At 43.9% G+C, this 12,554-nt stretch overlaps 1 protein-coding gene across 1 annotated transcript; it reads left to right on the top strand.

The window, feature by feature from the left end:
• The first annotated feature begins 326 nt into the window (after nucleotides 1-326).
• On the top strand, nucleotides 327-10,094 carry LOC135377317 (N-acetyl-D-glucosamine kinase-like). The gene is made up of 10 exons (XM_064609668.1): nucleotides 327-574; nucleotides 1,161-1,245; nucleotides 1,338-1,436; nucleotides 2,113-2,254; nucleotides 3,274-3,384; nucleotides 5,934-6,046; nucleotides 6,108-6,195; nucleotides 6,873-6,970; nucleotides 7,123-7,201; nucleotides 9,767-10,094. The coding sequence occupies exons 1-10, from the start codon at nucleotides 549-551 to the stop codon at nucleotides 9,928-9,930; spliced, it is 1,005 nt and encodes a 334-aa protein (XP_064465738.1). The 5' UTR covers nucleotides 327-548; the 3' UTR covers nucleotides 9,931-10,094.
• The last annotated feature ends 2,460 nt before the right edge of the window (nucleotides 10,095-12,554 follow it).

Raw genomic sequence — 12,554 nt, 5'->3', positions numbered from 1 at the left:
CAGGATTTTATTCGCGAGCCTGACAAATACACAAAAAAGCAGGAAGAAGAAAAGGTAACAATAATAAATAGGGAAAAGGTCCTGTCCGTTTGTTATGTTTCAGTACGCCGATCCCTCCAATCACAGCCGAACAGCGCAAGCAGACGACGCACAAACGGTAAATACTGGGTAAATATCCCATGATAAGCTGATATGGGTGAAAAACGACGTCATTCATACATACGTTTTCCGCGTATTTACGTGTAGTGGTGATACACCTATCAGGCGCAAGTTCAATGTCAGAGCGGCTATCGAGATGAACTTGAAAATATCCGAGTTAATGCACTTCGAGAAGGTGCGAGTTGCATAACGCGACGACGACGCATTGCGCATATGTGTTCGAGGCTACTTGCATCTTTTTTTTACAAGAGGATCGTATCGTATCATAGTGATCGTGTGTCAGCACAGTCACCTGAGCGTGTAGGGCTTGTGAGAGACTGATTGTTGCGTTGCAGTTTCTTTCTTTCGTTCGTTCACCTACTTGAGTCTCCGTGACAGATCGGCTTGTCATGAAAATATTCGGCGGTGTCGAGGGGTATGTGTTCCGCTTTTCATATCAACGTATTAAAACTCACCACCGTCGCCTCCTAATATTTGACAGCGCACGCGACTGACGTGGCTAGGCTGCGCCAGTCCGTATTATTGTAATCAATCTTCCAATCTGCCGTCAAATAGCCATTATTGACATGAGGGTGATTTTGTGTCACACGACGAGGTTGTTGTACGTGGAAATTGATGTGCTGAGGCTGCAACACGGTAGAAAGGACAACACACGCGCTGTGGTGCTGGTGTGAGGCAAGGGGAATTTAGTGGTTTATTCAGAATCGCAGGTACACGGGGGGTTTGTAAAAACTTGGGAGGGAGAGTTATAACTACAGTTATGTTGTAACAGCATTGCGTATTATTGCCCGCCTTACTGAAGAAATACATATGTCCGCCTCTCGATAACCCACCACTTGTGTTGAGTGCACACATAACGCAATTGATTGGAACCTTTGGGTGGGCAGAATTAATGCTTAGACTGCAGAATTGCTCGTGGTTGGCAGAACAGACATGGTGCAAAATCAAAGTTCTCTGGGAGGCGCAATACATTTGACATGACAACAACTCTTTCCTCACAGTGGTGCAACCATATCCCGAGCTGTGCTTCTGAATGGAAATGGAAAAATCCTGTCTTGGTCAAATGGAGGACCCATGAACTACCTGGCAAGTACCTCACCACTATTTGAAGTTCGCTCGGGACTTTGTTAAGTAAGTAATGATCGGGTAATGATAACACTGAAGTGAGCTGCTTTCAGCTCATTGGCAGAGACGAGTGTATGAAGAAGATACACGATCTCGTCGAAGATGCAAAGAAATGCGCCGGTCTGAGTTCGGACACTGAGCTGCAGTGTTTGGTAAGTTGAAATGGAAAAGATATTTCACTTTTCAGTTAAGAAAGAGAGCTTTCTACCTTTGGAAAGCCCCACGGCTAGGGTTGCCACCAGGCCGGTATTATACCGGCACGGCCGGTTATTCGCTCGCTCTGCCCGGTTGCCGGTAAGATGATGATACCGGGAGCCTTTTGCCGGTATTTGTGGCTCAACACCTTTCATAGGGGCTTTTACGGGGTCTTCCTTTCAACATTCCACTACAGCTTGAATAAATCTGGAGCACAGACCCAACTCCATAGTCAACAAGAGAGAAACTGATGTTCTGAGGCTTTTCTCCATAGTCAGCAGTCGTTTTTCTTAGTTATTCATTATTATTATTATCATTGTTGTCTTGAGCCAGTACGCTGGTTACTTCTTTCTCTCTCGGCATACTCTCCACCCCTCACCCACTTTCCCTTTCCCGCGAACATTTCTTCCTTTCCCTCTGTTCCACTTCCTCTCCCTCAGCCGGCATTTTGCACTACGAAAGGTGGCAACCCTACCCACGGCACAAACATATGCCCCCTTTTTACGATGCGCCAAATTTGATTTCTGCCGCCACTTTTCAAACCGTGGAAGCTTGTCTTTCACTTTGAGCCACATAGCCACAGAGTTGTGCCATATACGTTGCTCTCAACTGCTATGCGTCTGATGTTGCCAGAGCATGTGCCTCAGCGGATGCGAGCAGGAGTCCGCCAACCGCGTGTTCGAGCAAGTGTTCCGGGAAAAGTATCCAGCACTGGCAAGTAACGTGCACGTGCAGAGCGACGTCGTCGGATCGCTGAAGACGGTGACACCCAACGGTGAGACAGCTGTTTTCGAGCTCAGTGCAGTTATCGTATTTATTCCGTTATAAGATGCACTGCGCTTCCGTAACTCTCCACCTGCTTGACGACTCGCATTTGTCTGAACCCGAAATATGTGAAGCACAGGCTGAGGCTGTTCAACATAAAATTGGGCACTCGGAGCTTTGGTATTGCATTTTTTGTACAGGTTGATCGCAACGCCGGCAGGACTCCGATTGCAGCTGACACGTGGTTTCGTAATTCGAGGCCTGCCCAATGTGGTCACCAGTGATAGCAACTGGCCAGTCAAATAATAACTTTTTGTATATTCAGGGTTTGGGGTAAACATGTGTGATGGTTTATGCAGGAATAGGGAGGTCTAACTTTGTGATTTTTTTTCTTGTTTTTTTTGCCACAATCATTTCAAAGTAAAGCAAAAAAAACCACAGTCACGTTTCTTATGATGCGCAGGGTTGCAGTGCAAAATATTTCGATTAAATTTGTGACAAATTATTTATAATGGAATTTCATCACCTTCGAGTTCTTGTTCTGTCAGACATCTAAGCTGAGACAAAACTATGTTTCATGATACATGAGCACCTTTACCTCTCCTTTATGAAACAAAGTGTTGTGACAAAGTGCAGTGCAGTACCTTGTGTGTATGGAACCCCAAAACTGAAACTGGATGTGATCGTGTGGTTTTGTTTCATGCCGAGTGAACATTTGCATACGGTATCCAAGCAATCTCAAAGTCTTGCTCCAGACTGCTCCTTTAAGATGCCTCTTATTGAAAGACTAATTACTTTCACGCTCTATGAAGTGTGTGGCATTGTTAATTACATTGTCAAACGATATGGGCTTTTATTAGTGACTTCTACAACCAGACCAGGATCTCATCATGGAATTTCAGCAGTTTCGATTAAGTTATCCACAAAATTGCGGAGTCCTTCTTCAAAAAGCAGTGTGTTTCGTCACAGTGTGGTAAAAAATGTGTGGAAATTTAGTTTTCCTGTTGACATTTTAAAGTTCTTATGCAGGTGGTGTCGTTCTAATTTCTGGAACCGGATCTAACTGCCTTTTGGTGAATCCGAACAACACTGTGAGACGGTGCGGTGGCTGGGGACACGTCTTGGGTGACGAAGGCTCGGGTAAACAGTTTGCAATGTTATGTCCATGTCATAGGACGGTAACTCATTAGAGATAAGATGGTATGCCGAAGCGCTTGTTCGTGAAAGATACGTTGCCAACCATGCTTATTGTTTGTATGTAAGGCAAGACCATACCTGGGTACTAATGTCATTACTGTAATCAAATTACAGTAATGAATTACCTTTTCTGGCAATTTGTAATGTAATGCATTACTTTTGACATAATGTAATTTGTAATGGAATTTAATTATATTTGGGCAGTAATTTTAATGACATTACTCATTACTTTTTACAAAACAGTCGAGTGTGTGTTCTGTATTGGCGCTTGGCAGAAAGAGAGTTGCCGACTGGCGAATTAAAAGAATTCCAACGGCCACTACGAACGGTGATGCACGCAATCGGCGCAGAATAAGATATGTCCCGTTTTTACAGCGTACTGTTGTCTGACAATGCATTTCCACATCCTCAACATCGTTACGATTAAACTCGCAGTAAAGTCTCTGTAATGCCATTCCTTTTTCGTAGGAATTGTAATGTAATCTCATTCCATTTCGATTGCAATAATGAGTAATGTAATTTAATTAAATTCTAGCTGGAGTAATGTAATTTAATTACATGTTTGAAGTAATTTACCCAGGTATGGGCAAGACATCTGTTGTGAAATCTGCCACACCCAGAAACGAAAAATTGATAAGTGCTTTCGCTGCTCCTTCGAAATTTGCTGCTTAAGGGGGGATGTGGCTCTCCAAACCAAAACCTTTATTTTTTTCAGGTATTAATCAAACTTTGCAGTTATACATATTTAGATAAGCCGATCTCAAATCTGGCTTCAGATTATAGATATCTTCATCAAAAATAAAGCTACAGGATACTGAATTTTAAACAATAGATCCCACTGCTACGCAATTTTGAAGGTGAATAGCCACCAAAACATTCTGAAAAATAGGGTTTTCATCTAGCTATCAGGTTACTGCAGGGGGTGATGCTATTTTTTTTTCTTCACATACAACAATTTTTAGTGGCAGGTACACAAAACTTGGAATGGTCAGAATAAGTGACCCAGTTATGTCCTTCTGCTAACCACAGCAAATTGCACGCCGAACTTGCAACAACAAAAATAGCGTCACCCCCCGTAGGATTTATTCATGAACGTGACAGTACCAATCTCACCGGAATCACTCGAGGGCAGGCCGAGAGAGATGAAAAATAGCGTGCGTGATACATAGTCTCAAAACTGCAAACTGGCAGTGCAAAAAGAGCCTCAAGGTTAGGGTACGTCTGGAATACGGCACCGTCAAGCGGACACAAATATACAATCTACACTCGTTAATATGACGTTCCACACTCTGTGACTGTTCTTCTGGGGAACTGTTTCTTCCCCATAGAAGCACCATATGTTTCTCCCTCATTATTACGACAACTCGTTCATCCGACTATGACCGAACTTCTGAGGTCGGATCGGGTAGAACCCCCCCGTTATCCTGACCACCAACTGTTGACCTATGACGACTATGAACAGAGTTTTGAGGACCTTGGAACTCTTCTGTTCCACAAAGTACAGGTACAGTGGCCCCGGGTGACGCGTGTGTGGATGATGTCGATCGTCCAAAGCACAACCCCATTTTCAGGTGAATTCATTGTGAGTCATAATTCTTGCACAGAAAGCAGTACTTAAAAGGGACAGGACCCTCAGTCACTTGATCATCGTTGATGCGGATAGCCCATTGGCCATGGCTGGAACCAAGCGCAAGCGGCGGCAAAGTTGAAAGTTGCAAATTGAAAGTGCTGCAAGACAGACACTTTTGACTGATTTCTATTGGAAATAAATTATGAATAAACCACTAACGGTGTATTCACACGAGCGACTTTCTCCGCAGAAGCGGAAGACGCGAAAAACGTCCTAGCTTTCTGAGCGCGAGCGCTCAACGTCCGGTGTCCGTGTACACTGCTAACTGTGGGGAATATCCTGCGACACAGTCGCAAGATATTCTGTAGCAGATGACAGGAAAGACTCTGACGGTGTCGTCTGCTAAGTGTCGTCTGCTAGGTGCACAGTACGCCGCTCCCAATATTCCGCACCGTGTGAATGCTCAACATAACGCGGGACGGAACTTCATCTCTGTGAGCAGCGTTTTCGCTTTTTCTTCCACCAGAATCTTCCGCGAGGATGAATACGCAGTGAATACGCAATCCTCCACACGCAATCCTCCACACGCAGTGTGTTTGTGAGAGGGGGGGGGGGATGATGTTTTCTGGGTGTTTCTCGTTAGTACGACAATGCGCTTTATTACCGAAATCGGCGGGAACGGACTTGGTCATATTAACGAGTTTAGACTGTATTGCTTGGATTGATATTTTGGGGTCTGAGTTTTGGAAAATACTTGATGCATTGATAGTTCAAATAACAAACATTGCAATAAAATTGTTTTCGAAAAAAAACGAGTTTTTCGCCGTTCTTCACCACCGTAAGAGCCGCATCCCCCCGTTAACTCAAAGCTGTGAGAAAATTGAGTTCCATTACATGCACCAGGTTACATTTCATTGGACAGGATTCTCCGTGGCAGTGCGAGCGATCAAAATGGTGCTCAACGAGGACGAAGGTTTCTCTCCGCCAGAATTCAGCGCCAAAAAGATCCGGAGCCTCGTCCTCGAGCACTTTAAGGTGATCTCCTGTCCGGCAGGAGCCAGTTGTTGTTTGATGACGAGCGGTCTCTTCTGGTTAGGTCGAGGACATGTTTGGTTTGCTGCCCTACGTGTACAGTAACTTCGACAAGCCACTCATTGCTAGCCTCTGCACCAAGGTTGCTCAAGGTGAGGACAGATGGGTAACGTGGGTTTATCGTCAACACCTCTCGCAAAGAATCCCCCCTTTTGGAACTCTGCAGGCTTGTTATGCCACAGGGATGTGGGCTTGTTGATAAAACTGCATCTTTTAAAGTATCGGGACCCTCTGGAACAGAAAAACAAACAACGGCTGCTTGTTAAAGTGGGACTCCACAGCGATTGTGCCATAGCAGTAGCCCTTGCGGTGTCAGGAACATGCATACGAAATATCGCGCTCCCAAAGTGCACGGATCTTTGTCCAACGCATTATTACGAAGTGAGCGCTTCGCCTCTGTGAAGCAAGAGGGCGCTGAAAGCAACACTGCCGGCGGCGGCCTACATGGAAGAACGCAAGCCTCGTAGCAGACGACAGTGCCGGGTGACGTCGCAGTATCTTCCTCCGGGCGAACCGCTGCGCGCTTTGCAAATTGGTTTCGGTTATTGGCATTATTTACGAATTAATTACTCGCACAAAATGAATGCGAATGTTGTATTCGGCATCAAGGGAGCGGTCCATGTTCGGTATGATGCTCACCTAATTTCTTTCGAATCCTTCCGAAGTCTCCCTTCAAGTGATCATGTTATCGCGCATGGTAAACTATGGACTATGCAAAGAGCTGGGAGACGATTGCCGCCTCAATAACCGCAGTTGTTCTCTCGTCTAGCTGCTGTTGAAGGTGACCCATTGTGCAAGCAGATTTTCTGGCTGGCTGGCAAAGAGCTCGCGGATCATGTGGTGGCTGTGGCGCCCTCTGTGAGCGAGGTTAATAGAATTTTTTATACAATATTCTCGTACGATCGATGCTGTGCTCATCCCATTACATTTGGGCGCGGACAAAGTGAAATTTTAGATGGATTTTGACCCGGCTCACATTCGTCTTAGTAAGCACTGTTTTTCCCACCTTCTTTTCGTAGAGCTTATTAAAGGACGAAGGAGGTCTTTGCATTGTCTGTGTGGGATCAGTCTTCAGGAGCTGGCAACTGCTCCGCGCAGGTGAGCCCGTAACCGTGCCCGCGACGGTCTTTTATACACCTGTCAAGTTGTTTTGCAAGCCGTCAGGGTAAATCTTTCAAGGGCAAAGGTTTATGCACGCACCCCAACAACACCGAATATCCTCTGGGTGTACGCATTAGGACATTATTTGTACGCCCAGAGGATATTCAGTGTTGTTGGGAGCACATTTTATGAGTTTGTGCGGGCAAGCTGGAGTGCACGGCAGAGCTCAAGTATTTTACTCATGGTTTCTCACGTTGTTTGTGCACCGAAATTGTAGTCAAATAAAAACGTCCTTTCCGTCGTTAGGTGCCTCGTAGAAACCGTTCACTGGAACAGCACAAAACAGGAACCTGTACCATAACTGCTAACCAGCTGTATCAGTGATCGCTAGAGTGCAGATTTCCATGCAAATGCATGTTACTTTCTCTAAATGCTTTTGTATCTGGACGATAAAAAAAACAAAAACACTTTGGTCATGGCTTGGGACCAATTAGAAAGGTTCTGTGGTGCATATAAATGCACGTTTGCACGTCATGGCATATTTTGCCGCATTTTCTGATTGCCACAGGTGCAAGAGCCTGCTTCTTTTTATGGAAGTTTTCAGCGGCTTCAAGAAGGCTTTACGCCATCTTTTGCGAAAATTCTGGTTCGAATATTTGTGATAAAGGTTCGGTGGGGCGTGTGGTGTTCAGCCTCACCCTGGCTTCTCCGCTACGCCGAATGCACCCACAGATCTTCTCTTAGAGTGTGGCGTTAAAGGCTTTCACCCTCGCCTGGAGCCTGAGTGCGTTCGCTGCTCGTGCAATGGCCTTTACTTCGCCTACGCCACTTTCTTTATTGTTACACATTTTAATCCGCACCGTGGTACAACGCCTTCAGCTGTGACTTACATCTGTTGCAATAACTCTGCTTTGTTGTGCACTCGTGAATGAAGGCGGCTTTATTTTTTTCGTGTTGTCCTTGATAACGTGCAAATTTTGTCAAATAGGCATTCGATGCATTGCTTTGATGACAAGATATCCCTCGGTGGATATCAGTTGGTAGCATATCCGCCTACTGGTCCCAAGGGGGCAGGTTTGATACTAGTCGAGGACACCAGCAACTTTGTGACAGGGTACAAGTTGCTTAGATATGCAGTCTTCCGTGAGAGATGTTAAATGCTGTGCACTGAGGTTTCACTGCACGTTAAAGAACCCTCGGGTGGGCGAAATTAACCCGCATGCCGACCACTGTGGGGTCATTCATGATCACAATTGTCTTGCCACGTAGCGTCACAAACTATTATTTTGTACCAAGAACAAGGAAAAACACTATATATATGCATTCAGGGCTTTTACAGCTGTTTTTACTAGGGCCGTGTCAAACTGCCACTGGCAGCGTTTTGCTCTTGCTTCTCGCATTGTGAACATTGTGAATAAACAAGCATTCATTCATTCCATAGATCGAGAAGTTACCCGTAAAAAATAACCCGTTACAAGTTAAGTTACCATGTAAAAAATGTAACTAAGTTAATAACGAAGTTCTTCAGCCTGAAATGACTTAAAAAAAAGAACGAGTTACTTCCAAGTTACTTCAGACACACTCAGAGCACTATGCAGGTGCAGCGCACGTGAGCAGTTGAGTTCAGCCTTGAGTTGCCTGTGGAGGAGTGCAACACGCTAAGATCGTTTTTGTTTATGTCCAACAATTTGAACACTTTGCATCTTACTCCCTGTGGGCACACAATGGTTCAGCTTCATTTCAATGGCAGCAGTTCATTCTTCCTGAATAGAATAATGTCATTGATTGAATATCACGTTTTATGGCATAAAATGCCGTGAAAGAACCGGAGAGAAAGCAAGAAAATATGTGGACGTGATTGAAAAGCGAATTAAAAGTAACTTGGAACTTAGCTTAAGTTACTTTGCCAAAGTTACCTGAAAAAGAAACGAGTTCCTCTGAAAGTTAGCACGGCGCAAAAGTACCGAGTTAAGTTACAAGTTATCAAAAAAAGGAACTTAGTTAAAGTAACGAGTTACCTCGAAGTCTTGTAATGTTACTTGTAACCTAACTGTGTGTGTAACTTTTCATTGTAATGTTTACAAGGCTTTCTGCGCATAGTTGAATGCATATTTCAGGAATTTTTACTGCATATTTATCCACGCTTACTATAACATGTATTATGTGTGTCTCATATATTTTGCAACAAACACAGTTGACGAACTAACCATCTGATGGCACAATTTAAGCATACTATGCTTGCAATACATACATGCATGATTCTGCGATGAATGAACAAACAATGAATTAGCAATGGTCAGAAACATGAATTAGCTAGTTAACACAACTATCAAATTAACGAATTAGCTTATTAGCTGCCTGACAATTTAATTACTGACGAAGTAACACGTATGTTAACAAATGAACTATGAAGTAAAACAATTAGATAATCAGCAGCAAACTATCAAATTAAGCAGCTAGTTTTTGGCTAATGCAGTTATTCTTAAGCTACAAATTTTAAGAACCTTCGTTCTTATCAACAAACTGCCCATTAATTAATACCACCGTTTGCAACGCTTCCAGGGTTCATGGAACGAGTATGTCCGTACATCAAGAATTTCACCCTGCTTGCTCCGACTGTGTCGTCTGCCATCGGTGCCGCCTATGAAGGAGCCTGCCATGTCGACTACCGACTACCTATAAACTTTCAGGAAAATGCTCGGGTGCTCGAACGATACTGTGCATAATTAATCGCAAGGTTTTAGAGTTTTATTTCCTCTATAAAACAGGTCTTAGGCTTGCTTAGTGGAAACTTGGTCGTGTGGGGTGTACCGCGATAAGTCCAGTTGCCTTGCCAACGTAATCCTAAACATGTTCACTCATTGCATTAACATTTTTTTGGGTATCCACACATTGTCAGACACCGATCATTAGTGCACAAAGGTCGTTACCGTGTGGCTATGCAGCAAACTAACATGTGCAAAGAGTTTTAAAAAAAAGCTCGTATATGTTAATGTTGTTGGCAGTGATATATCGTAGTTGCCAGCCTGCAAAATAAAAAAAAGCCACACAAAGCGTACCTTCCTGGAAACAGCACCTTATTTGTGGGGAGTGACTCTTTCGGGTTAAACCCGATTTCTTCCCGAATTCCAGTCACTATAAAATCCTCAAGTGACGTTTTCACCGAAGATGAACAAAGGTTGTCACGTGTAGCGCATGTAAGAATGGGTCACTTACGTTCCCAGCAATACACCCATGTGTGTCAACACTGTCTATGCATTCGGGGATTACCGCTGCAAGTTCGCAATCTCTCAAAAAAACAGCAACAAAAGAACGAAAGAGAGAGATTAGGAAAGGACTTAATAGACAAGAGGAGAAACAAAAACACGCGATAACACCCGAAGGCACAATTATCGCCCCGATTTCTCCACGAATTACAGATTTAAAAATAGCGCCCGATTAGGTTATTAACCCGAAAAGGTCACTCCCTAATTATTTGTAATGACAAACCACACTGGGAACACGATTTCTTTCGTTGTACCGAATATTTCGTTGTATCGAACCTGTACGAAATATGGCAGCAGGGAATAGAAACTATGTTGCTGTATAGCGTTTCGTTACATCGAGGTTTGGCAGTATGCACTTGTAGCACATACTGTACCGTAGAAGGTAGCGATAGATAGGGGGGCAAACGTTTTACCGTAATTTCACGCGTATAAGCCGTGGCTTATGCGAGTTTCTTTTTTTTTTTCTCACGGCCGCTCTGCGACTTATCTGATGACTATTTTGCCCCGGTATTTTCCCCATACCCAGGTTTTAACCAAGGAGCGGACAGTGTCTCTGGAACAGCACCGCCCTGCCAATGCACGAACAGTGCGTAACAGGGACGGGTCCACATTCAAGTAGATTGATCTTCCTGGTGCATTCCCCAAAGCAGCTTTGACGAAAGTGGTGACAGTGATTCATGTCTCCTGGAAGTGTCTCCACTAACCCATCGATCCGTGAAAAAGCACACAACAAGGGCACAATCCGATCTTGGTAGAGCATTAGAACTGACCTCCTCTGTTGTACACCATGCCAACCCCGGAGTATCAACCACCGGGTTTATGGCGTTTTACGTGGTCTCCTTTGTCGCACGAATCAGTCGCCTCGTATTGCCCGTGGCTTATCTGCGAGTGCGGCTTATCTGTCCGAACATTTTCAAAACGTTCCTAAAAACGTTACCTGCGGCTTATCTGCGGTGCGGCTTATACGCGTGAAATTACGGTAGTCTGGAAATAATTCGATAAGCCTTGTCAGTGTATCACTTACTCTTAACATTGTACAGTGCCAAATGATGTTATAGTTTATCAAGATACACCCTGTACATTCGATATGCATTCCCCACGTTAATTGCAAGCCTGGATTTTGAACGCAGTCGGAAAGCTTGGATTACTCTGAATCAGGGAGCAAAAACAGGGTAGTTGGTATGTATCCATGTGTGAGGACAGCGCTTAAGGACATGTTTCAGCGTCGTCCTATCCTTGTCTATCTTGTCGGTGTCCTTAACAAGCGCTGCTCTCACCCTTGTTCAGTGTTTGTGAAAGTCCAATTTATTTGGAATGTGTCAAATGCTTCAGGTTATTGTTTTGAAAACAATAATGTCATTAGATGCATCATAATGTGTACTGATGAGATTACTGTTGCTTGCACCCTCTCCTTGGCTCTAATTTCAAAATTCTAACTGGGCTGGTATATCGATTGAGCACTCATATTTTGGGGCATATTTCTCTTATCCGTCTCAAAAATCTGGGGTTGACCGTATTTATGGTCGGGCAACTTTTGCAGGGAGCTGCAATTCATGTTGCCAAGTTAAAGTTTTGCCAAGTTAAGGGAATGTTGTCTTATGTTACGTTAACTTGACAAATATGGAAACGCAGCTTGAAGCCCTGGAATTCCTCGTAATTAAATATAGTCTAATTGAGCTATTGTATGTGGCAACTATTTCACGGTGACTAGTACCATTGCCCCGATATTTTTTGGACAAATAGTGTTTTTATGTATATGACACCCTGTATATGTATGCCCCAACATGTGCGCAGATTTTTCACAATGGTTCTCCCCCCCCCAAACAAATTTTCAAGAATTCGGGTAAAACCCAATATCTACGCGAAATCCTTGAAGTCCTTCAACTTGTCGTTCTCAGTAAACCATCTGAAAAGTGAATAATAATTAGAGCCTGAAGTTTTCGGGAAATATTTTTTCCTACATTCGGGGGGTAAAAATCGGGTAAATAAACATGTGCACTAAATTCATGCAAATTCGGGTGAAAAAACTTCCAGTACGCTAAATTTGGGGAGAAATCGGGCTCAGTTATTCAAACTAATTGTAG

Source organism: Ornithodoros turicata, chromosome 1, assembly GCF_037126465.1.
Source record: "Ornithodoros turicata isolate Travis chromosome 1, ASM3712646v1, whole genome shotgun sequence".
NCBI lineage: Eukaryota > Metazoa > Arthropoda > Arachnida > Ixodida > Argasidae > Ornithodoros > Ornithodoros turicata.
This window is presented reverse-complemented; position numbering and strand designations above follow the sequence as displayed.

Coding starts and splice junctions, on each gene's coding strand:
- LOC135377317 (XM_064609668.1), top strand. CDS start 549: ATGAAAATATTCGGCGGTGTCGAGGG. Junction 1,437..2,112: donor ACACTGAGCTGCAGTGTTTG/GTAAGTTGAAAT, acceptor TGATGTTGCCAG/AGCATGTGCCTCAGCGGATG. Junction 6,196..6,872: donor CTGCACCAAGGTTGCTCAAG/GTGAGGACAGAT, acceptor TCTCTCGTCTAG/CTGCTGTTGAAGGTGACCCA.